The sequence below is a fragment of the Lissotriton helveticus genome, chromosome 8, assembly GCF_964261635.1.
Source record: "Lissotriton helveticus chromosome 8, aLisHel1.1, whole genome shotgun sequence".
Lineage (NCBI taxonomy): Eukaryota > Metazoa > Chordata > Amphibia > Caudata > Salamandridae > Lissotriton > Lissotriton helveticus.
Window position 1 is genome coordinate 1,485,518,074 of NC_136069.1, and position 27,078 is coordinate 1,485,545,151.

Consider the following 27,078-nt stretch of genomic DNA (forward strand, 5'->3'; position numbering starts at 1 on the left):
CATGCCACTGGATTGAGAGGTATTTTTTTAAGTGATAGTTTTCAAACGTGAATTTAGAAACATGAATGCTTCCCCACACCACCCTGACAACAATGCAATAGCAAATTAAGAGGCAAGACAGCTGTCATGTGCACCCTGTGGGTGGCAGGGGTTGCTAATAAACATAGGAGAAGATTCTGTACAGTGCACGTTCTGAACTCATATATTCCATGATGAAGAAAAAAAGAGGCAAAGTGAAAACAAAATTGCCTATGGTTCACACAGTTTGGTCAAGGTGAAAACCAGAATTAATCCCAGATTTTCTGGTTTTACATTCAATTCAGCCACTAGATGTACAAGCTTTGCTTCCACAAAGTTCACCTTACATAATCCCTCACCCACTCGGAACCGCTCCCACCACGCTGCTGGCATCAGAGCAGCCCTCGGTCGCACCACAGACCATACTTTGTGGCCCGGGGCAAATGTTTCCGAGTACCCATGAGCTAGAATATTCTTCTGTGTGCTACTAGTGACATCTATCCATATTGTAAAGGCCAGAACTAATGCCACTTTTAGATAGCATTACATATTTTTGCACTAGGTTTTCTGCCTCATGGGAACAGTCCAGCCCGAACTGCCAAGCCATGTCTTCCTTGGACCGGAATCATGCATCCTAGGACCGGTTTCTGGCTATCAGCCGTCATCATCTTCGGGCTGGACTGTTCCCATGAGGCACAGGGTCAAGACTGATTTGCATATGGCCATGTCTGAATTGGGGTGGCTTGTGAGCAAAATAACGATGGATTAAACCCAGATCTGTGACTGGGGGTGAATGTTTTGCCATTGTGCAACATTCCGTCCATCATCTCGTGTGTTTTGCAGCAGCCAGTGCGGCTGACTCCGGAGCGCTGGGCTCATGGCTTGATCCCCGGCGACTGGGGCAGCTCAGCTCAGCATCATTTGACTCTGGGCAGTAGCTCACTTAATCGCCCCGACAGCCCCCCAGTGCCTTGAAACCCTTAGGGATGATATGTTTGCGCTTTACAAATAGGAATCAACGCCTCCGCTGGGGTGTGTGTATGCTGTAATGTCAGGCTAGACAGCACCATTCCCTTTATTTACTACTATGAGAAAGTCCCTGGTGTCTAGTGAGCTTTCTACCCCCCCCCCCCGAACCCTTCCCCGGAGCAATTTGGGAGCAAAATCCTGAATCTGCCCCCTGGGTGGGCAGCAAGTATTGCTCTTGATGAGAGGGTGTGTGGACCCTTGCACAAGTGTCAGCTCCACTTGCCATGAACTTCTCCCTTGTGACTAGTACAGTGCAGCCCTGCTTGGGGATCACACTCTGAGGGTGATCCCTAAGAAGGGATTCACAAAGAAGAGACAGCACTAGAAAGGGGATATTGTCCCCATTTCAGGGCTGGCTCTCCTGCAGTGGTCAATGCTTGGGGGAGGAGGGGAGAGTTATGCCTCCTGGCACCGATCAAATGTGAAAGTAGTCCGCACCATTAGCCTATGCTGGTGGTATAGCAAAAGAAACAAATACTAAAAGTTAGATTTTTTTAAAGTAACTGCTTCCAATGTATTCACCAGACGCATTATTTTTTCTTCATGTATGTTCCTGACAGCCGCACTGTAAAGGAAAGGTGCAAGTTGGTGAAATGACAACCGCTGCACTAAAATGGTTAATGCACCATTGATCATTATATTGTGTATAATGTGCATTTAAGGTAAAAATGGTGTTTAGTAAGTGATACCTATGTTGCCCAGAAGATGAATCACAGAGTACTAACAAAAATGAATTACTTTCAGTTGAGTCTAAGAGATTTCAGAAATTACACTATTCCATATCAGGAGGCACTTGTAAATAAAGTTAGAGGAAGTTATCTTGTCAATAGCGAGGGAGTTTAATCAGCATTTCAGAGATCACTTACATCTTTTATTTCAGTTTCAGGAAGGTCAGCTTCGTACTGAAGATACAGAGGTGTTGAAAGTTGGGCTGAAACCGTCAACATTATCGGCGCCCTCTTGCTCTCCTTAAACCTTTTGTGCGCGTAAAACAGCCGCCATTTTGGGCACCATGGCTTCCCTGCTCTCGCCGAGAGCCAGCGCGCCTCTCTCTCCCTCCTAGCTTCGCTGACAACCCCCCTGCCTGCACCTGCCGCGAATCATAAAACCCCTCTTCGGCGCTGCTCTGCCCCAGGCCCTCGTCTTGTTCCCAGCGCAACACCTCCCTTCTTCCCATTTATGATCCCCGGCCCTTTGATGCAAACCCCTTTTCCCGTGTGCCCGTTTGTCTTCCCCGTTCCCAGGCCGACACCCAGCTCTGCCGATACCAATCCCTTGCCCCTCCCCGTACAATAGAAAGCTTCCCTCCTCAAAGGACCCCCGAGATGATCAAAGCCCCCCCCCATCCCACGAGATCCGATCGAACCCCACACACACCGTGAATCGGCGGAATATCCAGCTGCGCGATGATCATCACCTGTTGTGAACGGGGCGGGGACTTCCACTGTAACCTTGCGTGGGAACGGGCTGGGAAGGGGGGGATTCTGAGGATGTCTTTCCGTACATCAAAGTATCGACGAGAATGTGTTACATGCAATAAACAGATAAACGTGTGTATAAGAGGCCAGGCCTCAGGGATGCAGTTAGAGCACCTCAGAACGATACCTTCTGTCCGTTTCGTTGTGTTCTCCTCCGGAGAGAATAAAAACCTTGTTTCCTGCCTTCCAGACTCCAGCGCCTGCCTCTTCAATAGTTTAACTTCTTTGTGGGTTCAAGAGGCGACACCGCCGGGCAATACTTAAGGATCTTATATTCTGGTTGGTAGTGCCCCCCAATTATTTTCAACAATTGGCGTCCCAAGCGTGGGGCCCATCAGCGACTCGTGGATCCAGTGGGAGAGGTCCCGACGACAGAGTGAATGACTGCAACGATCGGGAACGCGTCTGTCCGATAGACCCTCGTCTGACAGCCGATCATCCGAACTTCACTGGTTCCGAACAGACCTCTCTCGAGTGATCTACGGTCCTGACTGGGAACCATCAGGAGTGCCGCGAGGATAACGGAGAAGAGAGGACGATCGGGCGCTGGATTCGGAAGACAGGAAACTGTCCATGCAGTCCGGGTAAGGTCGTGTTACCACGACAAGTTGCGAAAAAATTGCTTGATTGCTTGTTTGTTTAAAAATACTAGTATTGCTCTTTTTATTTATTTGGAGATTCACTGTCTGCAAACGGAGAAACAACGGGCTCTCTCTTTGCAAGCAGTGGAGGATAGGTAGGGAAGCAGCCGCGCTTATTTTTTCTCCCCCACTCAATAATCACTTGAAACTGAACTGTTGTTCGCAAAACTATTGTTTCCTGGAGATTCCCTGTCTGCAAACAGGGAAGAGACCACCCTTTTTGCAGATAGTGAAAAGGGTAGGTAACGCAGATCTTTGCGGACCTACTCATTCTCCCCATTGTTATTTATTGGTCTTTTTGTTATTTTGATCCATGAGGTATTCACTGCCTGCAAACAACGTAGAATAGAAATATTCTGTCCAGTCTTTGCACCTAGTGATAAGATAGGCAGTGCTGACTTTTTAGTCCCTCGTTACGAGCCGTCATGTCTGTCTTCTCCCCACTGATTAGTAGCCTGTTTAGCCCGGACCGCCTATTAGAGATGGACCATCCAGCCCCACTGGAAGGCACCCCTAATAAGGACATGTTCATGAAGCATGGATTGACCGCTATAGCCTATAGTAAACTATGGCATAAATATACAAAAAAGGGTCAAGAAAGTCAATGGCCCCTGATAGGATCCTTCGATGATGATAAAATAAAAACGCTAGAAACTGCCCTGGGTAAAAACAAGACAACACCTACTATGCTTGACAGCTTCGGCATGTGGCGAAAAGAAACTGAACAACGTAAAAAGAAAACTGAGAGTAGGTTGGAAAAAGAGCTGCAAAAAGCAGCCCACCTAGCTGCTCAGAAACTAAAAAAAGAGATAAAGGAAAGAGAGAAAGCTAAACAGAAACTAGAAATGGAAACGCCAAGCCAGTGTCCGGTTAGAACCCCCTCCATGCTCTACCCTGATTTACCCTCGAAACGACAAGCCAATGAGGACCTGCTGTTAGGTCCTCCTATCATCTACATGCCCCCTCCATATGCCCCTTCTCAACCCTTGGCGCAGCACGCGCCACCCCCAGGTACAAACGAAGGTACCGCCACAGCGTCGGCCCCAATGGCCTCTGTGCCAGCCGAACCCCTTGTATTAAAACCCGCATCAACAACAACGTTAGACGACCATGAGACTCGAGGGGCTGGCCCTGCAAGAACAAACAGACTAGACAAAGATGAGCGAGCGGGGATCGACAAAATAGCAAGGACACTGGTAGAAAGGAAGGATGATGAAGAGTACATCACAGATATGTTCAGCTCGTATACAGGGAGTCACAGACGACATTTTACCGTACGACTGTGTTATCATGTCTTGAATGCATACGAGGACCGATATCGAGACAAAGGTCCCGAGAGCCTAAGGACTCTGTACCGGAAGGTCGATATCGGGGATGAGGGCGAGTGTGATGTGTCGGACCTCCTTACGCGTACGCTTGAGGTTTTCCGCCACCTCACTGAACGAAAGCCGGGAGCTAAATCCGCAGCCTCCGTAGTGACCGAACCACCAACCGAGCAATCTAACACCATGATGCCGATACGTGAGGCTGCCCCTTACTGGGTTCCTCCTCGGGGTACAGGGACTCACGATGATGCAAACAACCAAGATGCGAAGGGAAGGGTAGTGTACAACTGGGTCTACCAGCCATGGGACCGGCAAGAGATACTGACATTCCGGAAATCTCTACCCGACCTACGTAAAAACCCCACTGCCTTCTATACTGAATTGGGTACAGCCCTGGGTTCAACGATCATGACCCTGGCTGACATCGACTTGTTCTTCGGGTTATGTCTACCAGCTGATGTGTGGAAGCAAATCCGGAAAGTCGACCACCTTGAGCTGTTTGGACATACCTGGTCACAACTCGATGACCTGGACAAACAACGGGGACCAGGACAAAAGCCGTTGAAATCCATTCTAGACCTCCCAGATAAAATCGTAGAGAAATTAAAAACCCTAATCCCAGAAAAGAAAGTGGACTGGTCGATAGTAACAGCCTGTCGCCAAAAACCCCAGGAGGATGTATCGGAATACTTCTCCCGGTTTGAAACGGTGTTCTCCGATTACAGCGGCCAGGACATGACCACTGCAACCGGACACCATCTGTTTGTCCAGAATTATGTTAAGGGCCTATCATCGGAAATCTCCCAGAAACTACAGGCCAGCGAGAGTAGTTGGGCAGCCTCCAAACCTACAGCGATTCTCCAAATGGCCCAATATTATGAGCATCAGAAAAATGAAAACGATAGGGCGACAGAGAAAAAGAAGAAGGACTTAAAAGAGAGGGTGATGATTGCCAAACTGCAAGGGGTGACTATAGGACGAGACCAATACCGGGGAAACTACCAGACAAACGTCCCTAAGACTACATTTCCCCAGGACCGCACTCTGACTTCCTACAGTGGACGCACAGACCTTAGAGAAGACCAGTGCGCTTTCTGCAAAGGGACTGGCCATTGGAAATCCCAGTGCCCAGTTCTTCTGGAAATGATCAGAAACAAAGACCCCAGGGATGTAGCAAACGGACCGAGACCTAAGGGACAACAACGAGGGCCCCCAAATGACGCGACTAATGACAGATCAAGCAGACCAAATACGTTCGATCGACCCAGGCAGAACCAATATCAACAATCTGACTATGACGACACTCACACCTTCGCATAGGACAGCCAAGGGCGAGGGAGGGATCCAGTCGAGCTCTATGTTGACCAGCAGGGCCCTTATGTCACTGCTAAGGTCCTGGGTACCAAGTCTCCATTTCTGGTAGACACTGGCGCAACACGTAGTGCGTTATCTAAACGACTGATTCCAAGGGCACCCTTGTCTGGCTCACTCATAACATCGACAGGTTTCGATGGAACGCCCTCCACCAACCCTTTGTCTGCCCCGATTCTCTTTGACGTAGAAAACAACACCACCGACACCACGTTCTTGCTTTCCTCCAATAGCCCTGACGCCATTATGGGACTTGACTTACTGAAACACTTCCGAGCGACGATTAGGTGTTCTCAAGATGGAGTTCGAGTGTTTCTTTACGACAACCCCGTTCTGCTTAGACATTGTTCCCCCCGACACATGTTTTCCATCACCAACGTTGACGCGTCCCTGCTTGACACTCTACCTCCGTATCTGTGGGCCAAAGCGGATTCGGACGTAGGGCGTATGTTAATTGACCCAGTGCACATTACTGTCCGACCAGACGCAACACTCCCAAAACTCCCACAATATCGGATATCGCCAGAGGGCGAGAAGGCATTGGCAATGATTATCCGGTCACTGATAGACGCAGGAGTGGTAGAGGAAGTGGTTAGCAACGTTTGCAACAGCCCTATCTTGCCCATTATCAAGAAGCAGGGAGAGGGAGATGAGAAAGCATACCGTTTCATCATCGACCTCCGAGAGATCAACAAAGTGGTGGTACCCCAGTACCCTGTGGTCTCAGACATCACCACCATCCTGACCTTGATTCCATCCACTGCCACCACCTTTTCCGTCATCGACCTCAAGAACGCATTCTTCTCCATCCCCATCCACCCAGACAGCCGATATCTCTTCGGCTTTACCCTAAAAGCCCGCTCATATAGGTTTTGCCGAGCGCCTCAAGGCTACACGGAAAGCCCTAGCATCTACAGCCAGGCCCTCAAAAGACAACTAGACCAAGTCCAGTTACCCGACGGGGTGGTGTTGGTACAATATGTCGATGACATCCTTTTGGCAGCCGACACCACCCCTCTAGCGGTTACCGCCACCATTCAACTCTTGCACTTCCTTGCGGAAAATGGCCACAAGGTCTCCAAGAAGAAGTTGCAATTCTGCCTACCCCAGGTCACTTACCTAGGCCACCTTTTGTCCAAAGATGGAAGAAAACTCACCCCTGATCGAATCCAAACCATTCTAGATACCCCTGTCCCTAAAACCCAGAAGCAGGTTCGCTCCCTATTAGGCCTCACCTCCTTCTGCCGACAATGGTTACCAAACTTCAGCCTCGTTGTAAAACCACTGCTTTCTCTGCTAAACAAAGACGTCCCTTTCCCACTCCCTTGGACTCCTGAGTGTCAAACTTCCTTCACAGAACTGCGAGATGCCCTTTGCTCAGCCCCTGTCCTGGGTACCCCTGATTACAAAAAGCCCTTCTCCCTTTACACTCACGAAAGGGAGGGGTGCGCTTTATCTGTCCTGACCCAGGCCATCGGCCCTAAGCAACGACCGTGCGCTTACTTCTCTGCCACTCTTGACCCTGTCGCCAGAGCCTTGCCTGCCTGCCTTCGAGCTGTAGCTGCTGCTGCAGTCTCTATCCGACAGAGTGAGGGGATTGTACTCTCGAATTCCCTCACGGTACTGGTACCCCATGCAGTCGACACCCTCCTAAACCAAACCAAGACGCAACATCTGACGAGTGCACGACTGACTGGATACGAACTGACCTTGCTTGCCCCCCATATCACCCTGAAAAGATGCACCACACTGAACCCAGCAACTCTGTTACCCTTGCCAGAGAACGATCCCAATGTGCACCCCGTACATGACTGCGTGACTCTTACGGACGAACAGACCAGGAGTAGGGTCGATCTCAGAGACACAGCTTTCCCTGACCCCGACGGGGAGTTGTGGGTGGACGGTTCTTGCATCAAACTCTCCGATGGTACCACTTCCGCTGCCTATGCAGTCACCACGGCTCGAACTGTAGTAGAAACAGCCCGCATCACCCAGCGATCTGCCCAGGCAGCGGAACTGATTGCTTTGACGCGAGCCTGCATCCTGGCAACAGGAACCACAGCGAACATTTACACCGACAGCCAGTATGCCTTCGGGGTGGTTCACCATTTTGGGCTCCTCTGGAGGGAGAGAGGATACTTGACCTCACACGGCACACCCATTTTGCACGGGGATTTAGTCTCCGCCTTAATCGAAGCTGTCCTCCTCCCCAACAAACTTGCCGTTATCAAATGCCAGGCACACAAGAAAGTGACAGACATTATTGGACAGGGAAATGCACTAGCCGACATCACCGCCCGAACGACAGCTGAAAATAGAACGACAACACATATGTACGTGACCAGGTCGCAAGCAGAAAACTGGACTGACGCCAAGGACACAATTAGAGACATACAAACGACTAGCACACAACACGAATTGACTGAATGGACACGGGTGGGATTGAAAGACGATGAAGGCTGCTGGCGGACAAAAGACACGAACAGATGGTTGCTACCTGATTCGTACTTGATTCCCATATTAACCATGGCACACTCCCCTGCCCACATAGGATCAGCCCCCATGATCGAACTTGTCTCCAGGGTTTGGCACAATGACAAGATCCCAGATTCCGCCAAACGCCTGGTCCAACAATGCTTAATATGCCTGCAACACAACCCCGGGAAAGGAACTGTAGTACCCCGGGGGGGATTTGGGGTCCCAAACCACCCATTTGAAGTCCTGCAGATGGACTACATCCAGCTAGACAGATGCCAAGGCCTGAAATATGTACTCGTCGTGGTGTGCGCATTTAGCAAGTGGGTGGAAGCATATCCAACCCGTGACAACACCGCTATGGCCACTGCAAAGGTTCTGTTAAAGGAGTTTTTCCCCCGTTATGGCCTCTGTCGTGTTTTATGGAGTGATAATGGCCCCCACTTTGTAGCCAAAGTTATCCAGCTCATCCTAAATGGGCTGGGTATTAAACAGAAATTCCACGCAGTCTTCCACCCTCAATCTGCTGGGCTTGTCGAACGACACAATGCCACACTAAAGCTTAAACTGGCCAAAATAGTGGCTACGACGGGCCTGAAATGGCCAGACGCCCTCCCATTGGCATTGCTATCAATGCGCTCTACCCCCACCCGACATCACTTAACCCCTTATGAAGTTGTCTTCGGTCGACCCATGAGCGTCTGGTCTGCCCCGAAACCAACTTCCATTCATGACGTTCCGGATGTCCTAATGTCTGATTATCTGTACAAATTGACTGAAACTTTGTCTGTCCTTCATCAGCAGGTGCAGCAGGCCATCCCCGATGCTTCCAGGGGTCCGGGTCACGCCATCCAGCCGGGGGACTTCGTGCTGATCCGAAATTTTCAGCGATCAAAGAGTTTGGAACCCCGGTGGACGGGCCCCTGGCAAGTGCTGATCACCACTCGGACCGCACTTCGAGTGGAGGGGAAGAAACACTGGCTGCACGCTCATCACTGCAAAAAGGTCTCTCCAGCCCTGGCCACGACAGACACCGTCAACACCCAAGAAGAGCTCCTGAACCAGGACCGACCATCGTTGAACTGCTACCCTGATACTGAGACACTTGAACTTTCAAAACATCCTGACCCCACTGTGCCATCTCGAGAAGGGTATTTCCTGCGTCGAAAGGAGGGAGCTTCGGCTAAGTAGGCCACGGACTAGGTTAAAGGATCTCAGAACGGTGACCCAAACTACCAAGGGTTACCTGGAGAGAAGCTAAAACTAAGTCTGTGGTCCTGCCCACTACCGAGCACCTTGAAGACGAAGATGATGGAAGCGCCAGATAAGAAGATGATGGAAGCGCCAAATAAGAAGCCGACGGAGACAGCAGGAAATACCCACTACAGAAATCCGAGAATAGACAGACTCCATAGCTCAAAGACAATTGCACTCTTCATCGTAATCCTCCTCTGTTTTCTCCTCATGACTACGCTCTGGATTATGGAAGAACACGCACCTGCTCACGAAACATTCCTAACCACTGCTCAGCCTACCACCATGAAGGAACATCATCTAATTTCGCTCTCTCCTCAACTAAGAGAGAGGCGAAAGGAGTTTTGGAACAACTCTTTCGTGCAGCTACTTCACCAGCACAATCTTGCCACCAACACCACCAACTGCTGGATCTGTGGGTTGCTACCCCATGCCACTGGACATTCAATACCATTCATCCCTTCACCCTTCTCCGTCCACGGCTCCTGCCTTGCCTGGCTGATCCTCCTGCAAGAGAGCTATACGGGCAATGCCACCTCCAGCAGAACTGCAGCACATTCTTCTCATGGGGCCGGGCGAAACAAGACAAAGACACACTTCTGCCCGCTGACCCCCAGCGACTCGATCCAAATGGACATCCCGGCCAAAGAACGAATCGAAATGCAGGTGTTCAACAATCCAACCAGACCCACCTTCTCCTATCTGCGGAAACGAACGGCTGCCACTCTGACTGTGGCCCTGTCGGTCATCAACGTCACAGGCCACATGTGTGTAGAAGGACTTGGGACACAGCTGGTGGGTCGCAGCGCTTGCCGCTTTACCAGCACTCTGGATTCCACGGATCCACCTTCCTTTGTGTCATCCCCAAACATGTATTTCATCTGCGGCACGAAGGCCTACACCTGGCTCCCCAAAGGCTGGGGGGGCACTTGCTACATCTCCTTCGTCCTTCCTCCAACTTATGTGGCCCCAGCGAATCACCACAGGCAAAAACGAGCCAAAGACGTTGAGCAAGCCGACTCAACAGGGGCGCAGTTCCTCGATGCTATGAAAGGACTCGTCCCCCTCTGGGGCCCGATGGCAAACAGCCGTGCCATCCGACATTTGACTCAGGCAGTCGAGACAACCATGAACATCACAGCGGGCATCTTTGCCAACAACACTGCCGAGCTCCAAGCGGTCCGTTTGGTGGCTCTTCAGAACCGCCTCGTTCTAGATGTGGTTCTGGCGGACCGTGGAGGAGCATGCCGCATTATTGGGTCCAGCTGTTGTACATACATACCGGACAACTCACCCTCAGTGTACAAAGCCATCGAACATCTTCACAGACTCTCTTCGGAAGTTCACCAAGAGCAAGAAGAATGGTCGCTTGGTGGTTGGTTCTGGGACACCGTCAAAAGCTGGGGCTGGAGACTGCTCACCATTATCCTGATTCCCGTAGTTGTAATATGTGGCCTATGCTTAGGAATTCAATGTTTGCCACCTATGTGTTCTTTATGTGCGAGTTGTATTTTTCCCAAAACTGTGGACATTGGAAGCGAACATATGAGAGCATTGTATGATACCGAAGTTAGGAATTTGATGAAAATTGACATTGAGTAAAGCAAGGTGGCTAGATATGTTGAAAAGGGGGGACTGTTGAAAGTTGGGCTGAAACCGTCAACATTATCGGCGCCCTCTTGCTCTCCTTAAACCTTTTGTGCGCGTAAAACAGCCGCCATTTTGGGCACCATGGCTTCCCTGCTCTCGCCGAGAGCCAGCGCGCCTCTCTCTCCCTCCTAGCTTCGCTGACAACCCCCCTGCCTGCACCTGCCGCGAATCATAAAACCCCTCTTCGGCGCTGCTCTGCCCCAGGCCCTCGTCTTGTTCCCAGCGCAACACCTCCCTTCTTCCCATTTATGATCCCCGGCCCTTTGATGCAAACCCCTTTTCCCGTGTGCTCGTTTGTCTTCCCCGTTCCCAGGCCGACACCCAGCTCTGCCGATACCAATCCCTTGCCCCTCCCCGTACAATAGAAAGCTTCCCTCCTCAAAGGACCCCCGAGATGATCAAAGCCCCCCCCCATCCCACGAGATCCAATCGAACCCCACACACACCGTGAATCGGCGGAATATCCAGCTGCGCGATGATCATCACCTGTTGTGAACGGGGCGGGGACTTCCACTGTAACCTTGCGTGGGAACGGGCTGGGAAGGGGGGGATTCTGAGGATGTCTTTCCGTACATCAAAGTATCGACGAGAATGTGTTACATGCAATAAACAGATAAACGTGTGTATAAGAGGCCAGGCCTCAGGGATGCAGTTAGAGCACCTCAGAACGATACCTTCTGTCCGTTTCGTTGTGTTCTCCTCCGGAGAGAATAAAAACCTTGTTTCCTGCCTTCCAGACTCCAGCGCCTGCCTCTTCAATAGTTTAACTTCTTTGTGGGTTCAAGAGGCGACACCGCCGGGCAATACTTAAGGATCTTATATTCTGGTTGGTAGTGCCCCCCAATTATTTTCAACAGAGGGGTATAGTCACAAGAACGTGTGCTAAATATCACCAAAAAATGCCAACCCAACTTTACACATCGCAGCCCATTGCGGGAAAATAACCCTGTGTCAACGTGAAATTCACAACACTGTGGTACCATGAGATAGTTCACCAAAAAAGCGGCCAATGTCTGTGATACAACCACCACAACGGAGATAAAAACACAAACCTCAACGCAGAAAAAGACACGATGTGCCCAAACGCGATAAGAAAACAGTGACAACCAACGGGAGGCCAGCAATCCCCACGCGTAATGCCGAAAAAAGCACAAGAACAGCAGACGGAAATTGCCACCATAAATGACATCGACTGCGTAGTCCCACGGATGCACCCTGAGCCACTGCAGAGGACAACATGTACCTCCCAATCCCCATGGATGAACACCCAAGAATACACCGACCAGGGAGTGGGTGGACGGGGGAGACGGGCACAATGGCACACACACAAACACCAAGTAGACCCACGTACACCATGTGCCCAAAGGGCACCCACACAACACATCTACAAGCACACAACCAACACATGCACATGTGCAAAACACAGCAAACATGCACATATGTCAGCCACACTGACAATGCAAGAGACACAACATGACCAGTAGCATGGCTGCAGTGCAACTCCATGACAATGTACACAGCACGACACTTAGGTGGCTAAGTGCGGACCACAACCGGAAAGGAACAGGTCACACTTGGACACAACCACCTACACCACGGGTACTCATAGTACGGCCCGCGGGCCGCTGGTGGTTCGGCAAGCCTTCCTTTGCGGCCCACGCACCTTGCTGACATCGTACCCGTGTTTTTGAAAAAATGTTTAGAGTGTCTGCAAACACTGAGTGTTTCAGCAGCGCAACTCTGAGAGACTCTGAGAGACTCTGCTGCGGGGCCGGGGCGATTCCAGTGATAGAGGGGAGCTGCAGGGGCCTAAGAAGAGGTGAAATGCAACCAAGCCCCATTAACATGCAAATGGTCTTTTAAAGACCTGTGAAGTGCTCGAGTGCGGCTGTGTGTGTGTGTGTCCCGGAAGCTGCCTCAGCCAGGGCGGCAGGTAGGAGGGGTCCTTTGGGAGAAGATCGCCCCGAGAAGTCTGGGGGCTGTACGCTGCAGATCCATGCAGACCCCCTGCTCCCTTAAAGCCGTAAACTTTTTCCACTGAAATGACCAGTGCCTATGAACCCAGGTCATGTAATCAGCACCTACAAGGCACAGTCATTATTAATATATTCTGAGTGGCAGAAAACAACTCTACCTCATGTGAAAATACAAATGAAAATACATGCTACAAAACAATCACATATTATCATAAGAAATTAAAATGCATATGTGTGTTTATTCACAAGTTCTTAACTAAACATCATATGACTCACTGGTATGCTTAGCTCCGGAAATATATTCAAAAAGTGTTAAGAGTAAGAAAAGTACATAGTTATGCATATTTTGAAAATAGATAATGAAAAATAAAATGTATCAAAGTTGCCAGTTCCGGTTAAAGTCACTTTGAGAAAAGCTTGCTCATTTTTCAAAACGGGAATGTCAGAGGTAGGGTTTTGAATTGTGAAATTTCATAGTTTCAGCATCCAATAGCCTGGTAAGTGTCGAAACGCATGCTGCCTGGTGAGGTGGCCCAGTCCTCTATGCTGCTCTGTGATGCTGTCTACGAAGCGAGGGACGGGGGAGAATAAGGAGCTCTACGGTTGCCCCCCGCCAAGACCAGTGAACACGGAGGATAGTGCGGGCCCGCTGGGGAGGAGGGTGGTTCCGGAGCAATTCCTGGCCAGAGAGCTCAGCTCGCGGCTGCACTCCGGGGATCTGGATGGCACAGTGTGATCTGTGCGAGAGCAGTGGGATCCCTCCTCGTCGTACAACAGAAGAAGGCATAAAATATCCCAGACCGACGCGAGTGCTCCCTGCATCTGAGTGGCGTGCCCTCCTGTAAAGCACCATTGACCACATACAGTGGGCCAAGCTCAGCCCTACAAAAGACCACAGGAACCGCTCAATCATTAGCGTGGGCTAGGAGATAATGCTGCCTTGCACGCAAAAGGCCAAGGGGCCCTGGAGAGACTAAAACATATCGCAACCTTGCCAATCCTTGTCCAGCTGCACATGATCGTCAAGATAGCAATAGTCTGAGACTAGGTGGCCTGGGAGCATAAAGGCAGTGATTCATCATTGCTCGTACCTGTAAAGCATGGGAGGGGGCCACACCAGCAACCTGAGGAGTGAGGAGGAGGGGGTTGCTACCTAACCCCACTAGACCAACAAGCTAACAGGCGAGACCAGGGTGCGCAGTGGACACAAGCCCATTCAACTGAGACCCAGAGCCGCGCAACCCCCCGCCTGGTGCTCAGTGACATCACAACCCTTGTGACCAAAATAGAGCACCGGAGGACGACAGGGAAGGCGTTTTGAGGCGGTGTGTCCCAGACGGAGGGAGACAGAGGGTGGGAGACAGAGGAAGGGAGACACAGGGACAGAGATGGAGGGTGGGAGACAGACAGAGGGAGGGAGACAGAGAAAGGGAGAGGGTGACAGAGGGAGGGTGACCGAGGGAGGGAGACAGAGGGAGGGATACAGAGGGAGGGTGACAGAGGGAGGGAGACAGAGGGAGGGTGGCAGAGGAAGGGAGACAAAGGGAGAGGGAGACAGACAGAGGGAGACAGACAGAGGGAAGGAGACAGAGGGAGGGAGACAGATGGAGGGTGACAGAGGGAGGGTGACAGAGGGCGGGTGACAGAGGGAGGGAGACAGAGAGAGGGAGACAGAGGGAGAGAGACACAGAGACGGAGATGGAGAGAGGGAGACAGAGGGACAGGCAGAGGGAGGGAGACAGAGGGAGGGGGGCAGAGGGAGGGAGACAGAGGGAGGGAGACGGAGTGAGGGAGACAGACAGGGGGAGGGAAACAGACAGAGGGAGGAGGGTGACAGAGGGTGGGAGACAGAGGGAGGGAGACAGAGGGAGGGAGACAGAGTGAGGAAGAGGGAAGGAGATAGAGGGTGACAGAGGGAGATAGGGAGAGAGAGAGGGAGTGAGACAGAGTGAGTGAGACAGTCAAAGTGAGTGAGACAGAGGGAGACAAGGAGAGAGGGAGGGAGACAGAGAGAGATAGAGAGAGAGAGAGAAAGAAAGAGAGAAAGAAAGAAAGAGAAAGAGAGATGTGTGTATGCCAGGTATGGTGGCTCAGTGGACGAAGGCGTCCACTGCAGGGACCTGTGATCAACCTCATGCTCACAGTTTTTTATGTTGCTCTAGCCCCGCCCCCTTCCCCACTGACCCTGCCCCCACTAGTGCGGCCCTCGGACACAAACCACACTGTATATTGTGCCCCTGAGAGAAAGTTTGTGAGTACCCATGACCTACACAAACAACCCCTGACGTCATCGGCACATCTGTGGACAGACCATGCCCAAGAGGCACAACCCGAAAAAGAGCACAAGTCACCCAAGTCTGCAACATCTCATCACCTTGGAAGCACAGAACTGACGTGCACACCGCCTGAAAGGGACCAGTGGCAGACAAATCAGAGCCGCACGAGCGAATCAACCACTGTGCAGAACACACACATAAGTAGAAGTGCACCTCGACAACATTAAGGTACAAACAGCAACACCTCCACAACAGAACACAGGACACAACTGGTGACGCAACTGTGCACGACATGGCAAATCACTTCTGGTACAGCAGGAAACTGTGACATGACAATGTACAAGTACACCCTGCAAATATGTTTTATACCCCCATGCTGTGTTTGTGGGCAACTCGTACTATCTCATGATTGCCAGGGACGGCCACAATGTCACGTGCTCATGAGAAGTAATTGTCAATGATCATGTTCCTACAAGCCATTCCTGCCGCAGCTGCAGTGGGATGTGGGCCATCTGCCCCATCGTCCCCATCATCGTCCGGTACCTCTAGGACTGGGATCCATGGGGCCTTGGTGCGTACACAGATATTGTGCAATACACAGCATGCAACAACCATCTTGCACACGATGTCCGGGCTGTACAGGAGCTTTCCACCTGTGACGTCCAGGCACCTGAAACATGACTTCAACGCGCTAAATGTGCCTTCAACGATGCCCCTGGTGCGTATGTGGGCTGCATTCTACTGCCTCTGGGCGGGTGTGTTCATGTCTCGGAGGGGTGTCATCATCCAAGGGCAGAGTGCATATTCTTGATCACCTGTGACAGTGCAGGGAGAAAAGAGTCAATACTTGGTCCGACAGGATGTGATAACAGGCCCACTAATCCAGTGACGACCATGCTGGCTGTGTGAGGGGTGAGTGTAAGCCAGCCCACAGGGAGTAGCTGGTACTGGCAACAACTTAAACAGTCATCAGGCATTCAAAAATTCAAAGTCAAAACTACAAGGTGGTATGACTGGAGCCGCACAAGGTTTGTGGCCTCGGATGCACAGCGCCAGACAAGGGCCCATTGCCACGGGACGCTGACCTGCGGGAGACTGGGGTAGGGTCACCGTCAGCCTCCGGCGAAACATAGTTGGTGTCTCAGCCTGTGGCTTGGGGGTTGTCATCAGCAACGTGCAGGTACGGACTTGGTGTCTGGCATAATGAGGTGGCATTCTTATCCTTCATGTTGCCGGACACAGCTGGCATGTGCTCTCTGCATCATGCCCTGGGGTTCCACCTTCCACTGTTCACCAAGACACTCAGTGATGAGCTCCTTTTACATCGATGGAAACCTGCACTTTACTCGTGACCCTACCCCAGTCTCCCGCAGGTCAGCGTCCCGTGGCAATGGGCCCTTGTCTGGCGCTGTGCATCCGAGGCATAGTGGGTGGTCACTCACGGCGCAGGTGTCGCCGGACTGCCATATGGAACTATGCCACACTGATCAAAGGGGGTCTGGCGCTGTGGCCGCCGCCATGTACAAGGGATCACTGCCAATCAGAACTCAGGACACAGTTCCACATGTGGGCCTACTGTGAGGAAGGTGACGCCGGTGGAGTATGTCAATGAGGAAGGAGCAATGTGGGCCAACGTCATGAGTGCCAGTGATGGTCTGCGGAGGCTGCAGAGATTGCAGGACTGGGTCTTGGCTCTTGCCCCGGCCCCTCTTTGACACACGACAGTGCCGGCAGGTGAGCAGTGCGGCCTTGGTGCACTCAGGCAGGCAGGCCTGGTCTGGGCATCAGCGTCCTGGGGTACAGCAGGCGCACTGAGTTGCAGGCCTGCTGCTCACGGGCATCAGCCTCATGGCGGACTGCGAGACACCGCCCTGACAGTGACGGCCTTTCCAGGAGAGAACCACGCTCTGTGCCACGGGGTTTTGGTCCAGCCACCTGCACAGCCCCGGCGTACTCAGGGACCACCCACTAGAGGGAGGGAAGCAACATGCAACATTTCCGCTATCAGGAACACGGCCTGGGGTGACATACTTGCGTACACTGTTCACTACTCTCCGGTCACCAGCAGTTGTGGCCTGCATGGACATCTTTGTGGTTTGCATACCCACGTCTGTCCTGCACATCCACGCCTCACTTGTCGTTGTGTACATTCCCATTCATGAGTCACTTGTATGCTTCACACATGGCTGCATTCCGCTTCTACACACATCCAGCTGCTTTGTGGCTGTGGTGCCATGACATGGCTGTATGGTGTGCAGGGATAGACCAGGATCACCGTGGAGTAGTGTTGTCATGTCTGCTAGGTGGGCATGTTGATTGCCATGTTGTATGTGGTTTGGTCACGGGTGCATTCCCACAGTTGTGTGTTGTGTGGTGCTGGCTTTGAGGTGTGTGGTGTGTTGATTTGGCACTTACCAACGAGCAGTCCAGTTCCATATGTGCCATCCTGGAAGCGCTGGTTGATGACGGACTGTCGGAAGATGAAGTAATCGTGCACACTGCCTGGGTAGTTTGCAACAACATTGGTGAAGAGTCCCCGGTGGTCCACTATTGCCTGCACATTGAGTGAATGCGTGTGCTTTCTGTTGCACCAGTGGTGTGCAGTATCCGCAGGGGGCACAAGTGGGACATGTGTGCAGTCTATTGCCCCCAACACGGCCGGGAATCCAGCTATGGCGTAGAAGCCTTGCTTGGTATCCTGCTGTTCCTGCGCATTGTGGGGGAAATTAAGGTAGTGGGGTATGAAGCTGAGGATGGCATCCAGGACAGGTATGATGAACTTTGATAGGGCTGGCTGTGAGACCCCTCCGACTCTGGCAGTTGTTGGTTGGAAGGTACCAGAGGCCAACAGGTGCAGCACGGCCAGCAGCTTTGTCTGCGGAGGGATGTTGGTTCTCCGCTGTGTTGAGACCGTCAACCTGTGGGCGATGTGGGTCATGATGCGGATGATGGTTGTCCTTTTCAGCCTGTAGTGGGCAATGACTTCCTCGGGTTTCAGGTCTGTGAGACTGGTGCGTTTTCAGTAGGTCCGCTGTCTTACTCTGCGCTGCCTTGGTGGTGGTCCGGGGGGGGAGGTCCGGGTCCTGGGGGTGGTGGTGGTGGGTGTTGTGGCCCTGTTGGGGCTCCGAGCTGCATGATGAGTAGCACCATGGCGTCTGTTTTTCTTCTGGTGTGGCTTTGTGCGGGGCTCCGTTGTCTGCTGAAGGTAGTTTTCTGGCTTTACACCTGCTGGAGGCAAGTGTTGAATACCTGCTGCTACCGCGGCTTATCGCGTGGTTTTGACTCGCATCGCAGTTCTGGCATTTTGTTGTGAAAGTGGTGTTGTGGTTTTTTCATGTGTTTCTGCACGGGAACGCCTACTCCGCATCTCATGAAGGTTAGTTGGTGGTGTCCACCGTAGTAGTAAATTTTGGAGCAGTTATCGCAGGAATACTGGCGATGTCCGCAGTTTGCACCAGCTTGTGAAAGGGGTGTTAAATGTATCTCCGCTTTCGATGCAGTAAGTTGGGGATAAATCGGAGTTACGTCCTTATGAATATACCCCTGAGAGTTGGATACACAGAGATAATTTAAAGGTATATGCTCTCACTGTAGAAGTTTGATTTCTTATATTTAATGGCAGGTGACTAAAAGTTCTTCCATTTGTATTTAGGTATCCAGATTGGTCTGCAGACATCCGTGCCCAGTCCTGTGTCAAGGTATAGAGCGATATCCAGTATTTCCACTTTTGCTCTTATCTCATGAGCCATTATCCATTTCTGCTATTTGTCTTACATTTTGTACTGTATGTAGTCAGTGGTGGTTGTGGTGAGGGATGGAAGTGTGCATCACTCCCATTGGATCCAAGGTGTATGCTCAGTGCCTTCTGATATAGATTTGGTTGAAATCTCTCTAAAATGCTATTACTGCATTGTTCTAACCAGTAAGCAGTATTTTTTTCTTCCTTCCCTAGAACAAGATCTGAAAAGTTGCAATAAGTTTTCATTTAACTTCCTATGGATCACCACTACTCTTGCTGGGATTATGAGGAATGGAGAAAAGTGTATAAAAAATAAAATTAATCTGCTCTTTTTAGGCACATGGAGAACATGCGTCTCTTTTCAGATCATTTGTTAAATCTTCAGCAGAATAAATTGAAGCGCCTCGTCAGGGGTAGTAGGTGCTCTATAAATGAAATTTCAATACAATACAATACAATATAAATCATAGCTACCACATCATCGAATTATCTAATATCTGCATCAGCACTTTCTAGGGCAGGGGGTCTCTGACCTTTTTCGTAATATGGACTACTTATGCTCAATGAAAAACATCCAGAGCAACTAATATTTTTACGTTTTTTTGTAGTGACCAAGTCAGGCAAGATTACATTAGTGGCCACACCATGCAAGATTACCAGCAGCGATCACCTTAGTGCATCATACAGCGATGCCGGGAGTAATATAGAAAAAGTATTTATCAATTTGGAATGTCCCTACATAGGTGATACAAGACGGCCATAGTTTAAACACCTCTGGCATCAAGGTAATAATATTAGTAATAATTCTACCCAAAGTCATGTGATCCAAGACACCACCAATGCCATCTCAGGGATATAAAACGTATTTGCTAAGTGTACACTGTACAACCGCATCACAAAGGTGACAAGTCAGCAGATAATACGTGAAAGAAATCGATGGAGGCGTAAAAGAGAAGCCTTCCGGACACTATGGTTTGAGGGTAAACTCCAACTAGTATGCAGCAAGAGATGATGTTGCAGAGAGACGACTTAGTTTAGAGAGTTCACAAATAACACATTTTGAGAAGTCCATTGTTTTTCTGTTTTATGGTACCTACTAAACTTATGAGATTAGTAAAATGGAAGCACTTATGAGGCACTCTCTGATTTATATTTTCTTTGACAAAAGTAACGGGGCCCCTGCAATTTAGGATAAACCCCAACAAGGAATAACTAGCTTAGAAAAACGAACAAAGGGCACCGGGTTTCGTGCATAAATACATAGAACAATCTATATGTTGAACACTAAAGAAAATCAATTAATATTTCAAACTATTGAGGAATATTATTTTTATTGGTAAATTCTTTTTTTGTCATTTTTTTAATAATATTTTTATCAAAAATATATACATTTAGTCAACATGATAATTCATTCAATTCATACATATAATAAACACTTTCTTGTTTCTATCAGTCAATCTCATTGTGACTAGAACATGGTATAGTATAATCCTGTGGTTGATACATGATTTTACAAGAAACGGTTGTTCACAGTGGATGGTAACAATGTGTTGATTGATCACAGTGATTAATGACAATATCTAAGTTAATTCAACAATTAAGATCAGAATATCCCTGGTAATGATGTATAGAACCAATCATCAATGCGTTTCGGCCAATGCCTTCCTCAGGAATTCTGTGTTACCAGTAAAAGCTTTGCGAGCTGATCTTGAAGAAATAAAGGGGTCGGTGAAATTTCACCAAATCGTAAGGTGCGGGATTAGATAACAACATTTAATTAACACGGTGTCCTAATTTTTTCTTTAATTTCCCAATATGGGTGTCTTTACTCCTCTCTCTGGTCTAAGGCGCAATTGAATGAAGGAGTCCGCTTTTATCTTTATTTAGGGCGTCCAGATGCCGTGAATTGCCACTTAATCTGTGTTTAGTACGCCAAGATGCAAGGTTCTAGAGAGGCTGTCGCGTATGAAGGGTGTAATATACAATTGTCTTTCTTTTTGTTGTGTCTTCACAAACTTTATTGATACATGTAGTGAACATTTAAATATTGTTCTATGTGTTTTAATATTTGTCTTAAATGTTATTTAGATTGTGCATGGGCTTACTGTCTTGTAGGATGTTTTGTATTTCAGTATCATAAAAACGTTTTTGTACTAATGTTGGTCACGTGATTTTTAAATTGCTGTTTTGTATGTATTTTAACAGACGTTTAGAAGTCCCCAGGTTGTGGGATGAAACGTGTGGCTGTATTTTTATACATCACAAATGTGAAAAGAAATAAAGCAATAAAAAGAAAGAATAAAAATAATACACATGCAATCTGATGCTTTCTACAGGATCATATCTGATATTAAATTTTTGGAGTTTGGATCCTTGATAGATTTTGAGATCAGTGTGACACAAATGACTAGTTTCTTAGGGAATAACTAGTCAGCCATACAGTGCTCCTTTAATTAACATTTTCTAGGTTACAGAGTTCAATTTCAGAGGGGGCAGATTCCAATTGTAACCTAAATTTCTGCATTTATGTGAATCAAACACATTCTACCCCCCCCTCCACCCCTCCACCCCAGGTGTTCTGGACTTCTGTAGCTTTGTAAAAAAAAAAAGCACTGTTATCAGTTCATAAAAGTAAGAAGTCCACCAGAGTCCAACCAGCTTCAGTCTGCACATTAGTCATGTTCAACCAGAAGTGTTTAACCTATGAACCCGGTAATCTCTGCTAGTGTTCTGGTAGATTATGCCTGAGTGGCACCCACACACCAGGCCCACAGGGCAACCTGGTAGTGCCAGAAGGGCTGGTCTTGGTCAGTGTGTTGGCATGTCTGGCTATTTCTGGGCCTGTTTTATGGCGGGCGGGGGGGGGGGGAGTTGGGGGGGGGGGAGTTTTCACTGTTGATTCCCTTGATACTGCCACAAACATTCCCTGCAACCAGCCCCAATGCATGAAGTTTCCCAAACCTTACACAAACCCCATACAGCATATCTTTACAAGTTCAAAACTGTCCGATTTGCAAAAGTGGGCCAATTTTTGAGCCATCTGATTGGTAATGGGGCCACTTTTACATTGGTGCTTGGGCCAATTTTCTGAACCAGCCTGACACTGCAACACACCATTGGTTACTGAACCGGAAACCAAAAAAAACAAAAAGTTCAGTAAAAAGTGTTACCTGGAACAGTGAGTCTCGCGATGTCTTAAGGAACTGCCCGGTGAGTCCGTATCGTGATAGGCGTTTGTGTAGACCACGCCGTCTTCGTGCGTGCTGCCCATGCCGCTTCTGACGTGGAATGCTAGCTTTCTTGATGACTCTTGTGTAAATGTTTGCGGCGCAGGACAGCACTTGTCCGCTCCGAGCAGTTGTTTTCGCAAGGGGAGACGTGCTTGCCAATCATTGACGGATCCTCGCTTGTAAAGCCCCTTCGCGCCCAGTTCCGCCGAGTTATCAGAGGCGCTACACCCTTGCCAAGCAAAGGTCGAGTTATCTCCGCTCCTGGAAATCAAAACAAGAGATTAGAAAATATACTCGTTTACAGATGCGCACCAACCTTCCACTTGTGGGTACACTTACTTCACAACCGTTGCACACAGTGCACTGACATTAAAGACCAATAAAATAAAGCGCATAACTACTCACATGTATCTGATGATATCTTTTTCATATTGCGCGGCACAAAAGATTCCGTGTTGTTGCTCTATGCGTGTTAATGGTCAAAGAGAAGTTATCAGAGGGCCGCAACGACGAAGCACGACGTTACCTTAAATTCATACTGATGTTGTAAAACGGGTTGAGTAATTTGTTCACGAAAAACAACACCCTACCGGGAAATAATGTAGGTCATTCGACTTAGTTTTGTGACGCTCCCTCACGCAATCATCCACATCTCTGCCTCTGGGATGTGGAGTCGGACTGGCCTACAGGCAGAGCCACAGGAATTATGCGATTTTGCGGCCTTTGCATTTTCCGCATAGTTATGTATTTGCCACATAATCCATCATCTGCTGTATAATCTACCGATTTTACTAAAAAAAGGTTTCTGGATCAAACAGATTACAAAAAAGACAGCGACACGTGTTGCTGCGCAGTGGAGGTACCTTATGTAAAAGTTGACTGATCCCGTTTCAGATGCTTATTGTGTATTTGGGTGTTAAAACTCATTCTGAGTTGAAACCTTTTGCCGACACAGCGTTAACCTGTTAAAAAAATGGAATAGAAATAGGAAGGAATAAAAAAAAAAAAATGTGCCTCATTACGCCGCATAATTGGACATTTCTTGCAACAAAATGTGGTCACCTCTGATGCGTAATTCCAGAGGCCCGGACTATGATTTCATTATTACTTATATTCCACAATACGTTCTTGGAGCGGTTCTGTCTGTTTTCTGGAAAGAGTAAAGATGGTACAAGAATAGTTGAAAACAAATGATTTGGAAGATCTTTATTTGAAGAATCCCTTTGTTCGGTAAAATAAACAGTACTATTTCAGCCACCAATGCTATGTTTATTCTGTCAGAAGAATTATGAAGCTGTATCATGATTCTGCTGTTTCAGGTCATGGAGGAGTTGGTTTTACAATCCAAGAATATGGTTTTCCAAGAATAGCAATTGTCGACTTCATTTGTGCTCAAAATAGATCCTTGCATTTTAAGCCTTCTAGAGTTTTGCAGCTTTATCTATAGATAGCGCCTGAATGGTTGTTTACAATCTAGACAGATTGTATTACTTATGTTGCATCTTCTGAAAAATATTGTGTGAAGCCCTATGTAGCAAATATATATATCTCCAGCAATCTAGTTAGCGCCTTTCTGTTCCAGATAAAGCTCCTTCATCTGGTGATCCTCAGGGCACCTGCCTGAGCCCCACTCTTTTTAATCGTTATGTCCGCCTGCTTGCTGCTCTCCTGATTTAATTTTATGGGTTAAGCGATGCGATGATATCCAAACCTTGACGGTGGTGACTATCACAATTTTCAAAATTGCATGACCTCAATTGTAGATTGGACGAGTCACTTGTCAACCAAACTCAACACTTATAAGACCAGGATCCTCTTAACCGCTTATAACAACTCTAAATCTATTTTTCCTTCTGGATATTTACCTCCAGAGTGAGGCTGAACCCCTTCCCCTGGATCCTCGGAAAGAAATTGGTGTTTCCATCAGGACCATAAATAACTGTTATTGGCTCACGCCAGCAAACTATCATCCACCCGCTTTCGATTGCTGAAACTCATGCATAACATGTTTCTATTCTTGCAGGCTCACACTCATCAGCCTGTAATTTAGGCCACCGTTTTCAGTTGTTTACACTATTGCAAATCCCTATTCTTAGGAAGTCCCATCTTTATCCTTCACCAACTCCAGCTTGCTCAAACTACAGGTGCTCACCTCTCCTTGCAGCTGTCTAAGCAAACCATTTTACACTCTGTGCATTCCTGGTTGCATTGGTCACTTATTGCTAAATGACCATGTTTAAGTCCAGGTGTATAGTCCAGTGTGCTTTCCATCGGTTTGGCCTAATTTACCTGCAAGAAAAATGTAATCAGTACAGCCAAATCTGTTGTCTTGGCTCTTCGGGTGCATGCCTCCTTACCATTCCTAGATTTCACAGTTCTAGAACTCGAGGATAAGCAATCTCAATAATGGAGCCATAAAATGTAATTCTCTTCCTTTCTGCCGTAGAACATTTGGCCAACTTCTTCTGTTCCGGAAAGTCTTGAAACTTGACTATTCATCAACTAATCTTTCACCCTTGGCCCGAATCCCAAAGCTCCAAGAAACATTTTGCATAACCATTGCATCTACCAATAGCATTATATTATATTACAATGGTGACAATTTCCACAACTGAAAAATTATGCAGTGTTTTTCTGAAGATGTATTTTGCCATCATTGATTATCTCACACAATCGTTTTTGCTAGAGGTACTCAGAAATCTGTCACAATTTTTGAAGAAAATGTGCAAGACATCAGAGAAAATATTTATAAATTCCTCAATCTGATTGGCCACACAGAACAATTAAATCAAAGTCTGTAACAATGTTTATGCTATTACTGTAAGACTTCCCAAGAAAACTGGCTTTACTATCTTTCAGTTGTAAAAGTTTTCTGATAACATTACTACCCATAGTGCTATTAACGTATCATTATTCTTTTGCAAGTTTTCTTCCAAAATTGATTATTTTCTTCATGTGGCTATAGAATACTTTAGTCAATTAAAAAAACATACAACTCATTCCAGAAAATGTACATGATTCCAAAATCGTGAAAAGCCTACAGACGTTTTAAAATCAAGTTCCCATTCTTTTTGTGCAGAGAAAAAGATTTGGTTGTCCGTTCAGTTTATCCCAGTTCATACTTCACCAGTAAAATTTTAGCGATAATTGTTTTGGGTCGTTTGTGATAACACATTGAGTTAATTAACCCTGTGGGTTTTCAGGTGAAGTTACCTTGCACTCAGAATAATCATCCTATATTTCATTCCTCTCAGACAAAGCCATATGTGCCTGATCCTTACCATCAAATGTCACCTGAGCCTCCACCAATCACAGAATATGGACAACCAGAATATAAGGTTCAAGAGAATTCTGATTTCTGAAAATTTCAAGGAAGACTTTAGCTTCTGATCCACTGGACGGCTTAACCTCTGAGTAAGTGTTACTGGGAAGATGCGTCTTTGTTTCAGGCTCCAGTGTAGATCCTTTGTTTTTTTCCAAAGACATTTGATAGTCCCATAGCTTATGAAGGATGATGTGCTCTCAGGTTCATGCCAAGAGTTAAACAAAGAACTAGAACATACTCTAATTTGACCAGCTTTTAAAGAAGTCTTGGATGGCTCCTATTCAGAGTGTTACTGTTTGTACTGCAATGTTCAGAGTACGGCCTTCTGTGTTTTTAAGTCAAGAGGGCGCCCTTGCTGCAGTAGGGTGCCCTTGCTGCAGAACAGTTCTCAGTGGGCAGCCTTTCTGCAACAGTGGCGATGCAGCAATTCTGGTTCACACAGCAGAGGATGCGTTGCTTCAACTGGAGCAAGCACCGGGATCCACTTCCAATGGACCAGGAACTGGAGCAGGGGGTGAAACTATGATATTCCTGAGTCTCAAAACAGGAGGCAAGCCAGCATGCCCTTGGAGATCACTCTGGCTTCTAGTCAAAGAGTCCAGTTCTTCCTCAGCAGGGCAAAGGGTAGCAAGCAGCAGAGCAATACAACAGAAAAGCAGTTCTTCCAGAGCAGCAGCCCAGCAGATGGGCAGTCCTGGTAGCAGCACAGCAGTCCTTCCCTCAGCAGGGCAGAGGGTAGCAGGTAGAAGAGCAGTACTGAAGAAAAGCACTTCTTCCAGAGCAGCACTCCAGCAGAGTGGCTGTCCTGGTAGCAGCACAGCAGAGTTCCTTCACAGGTACAGTAGTGTATGATTTAGTGGGGTCAGGGAACCAGGACTTATATCCAGTTGCCCCTTTAAAGTGGATGTGGGGGCAAAGAGGGACTTTGAAGTCAACAGAGGTCTCCCTCCGAGCTCTGGCTCCAAACTCACAACAGCCCTTTGTGTAGGGACATGACACAGCCTATTCAGATGTAAGTGTCAGCTTCTCCCTCCCAACCAGCCCAGGATGGCCCGTCAGGATGTGGACGGCCACTCAGTCACACCTAAGCTCCCTTTGTATAAAGCTGTCCTGAGAGAGTGCACAAAGTCTAGCTGGCACCCACCCCAGACATGTATTGGAGACAGGCTGCAGGCACACAGTGCTACGAGCAGAAAAATGTTATATTTCTAAAAGTCTAAGAACAGTGTGCTGGGGTGCACAGCTATGTTGGTACGAAAGGTTCGTCCAGTTTGTTGGTGCCATACAAGTA

General features: G+C 48.4%; 1 protein-coding gene across 3 annotated transcripts in view; it reads right to left on the minus strand.

Moving 5' to 3' along the window:
• Positions 1-27,078, minus strand: part of LOC144773424 (N-acetylated-alpha-linked acidic dipeptidase 2-like) — a 776,499-nt gene that overhangs the window by 740,381 nt on the left and 9,040 nt on the right. Inside the window, exons 1-2 of one of the 3 annotated variants that reach the window (XM_078658416.1) lie at positions 22,868-22,952; positions 22,403-22,723 (exon numbers count right to left, since the gene is read on the minus strand). In XM_078658416.1, the coding sequence (XP_078514542.1) occupies positions 22,403-22,723; positions 22,868-22,869 (323 nt within the window). In that variant the 5' untranslated portion in view covers positions 22,870-22,952. Of the gene's footprint in view, positions 1-22,402; positions 22,724-22,867; positions 22,953-27,078 lie in introns of those variants that run through there. The other 2 variants (XM_078658418.1, XM_078658417.1) reach the window with 2 other exon arrangements.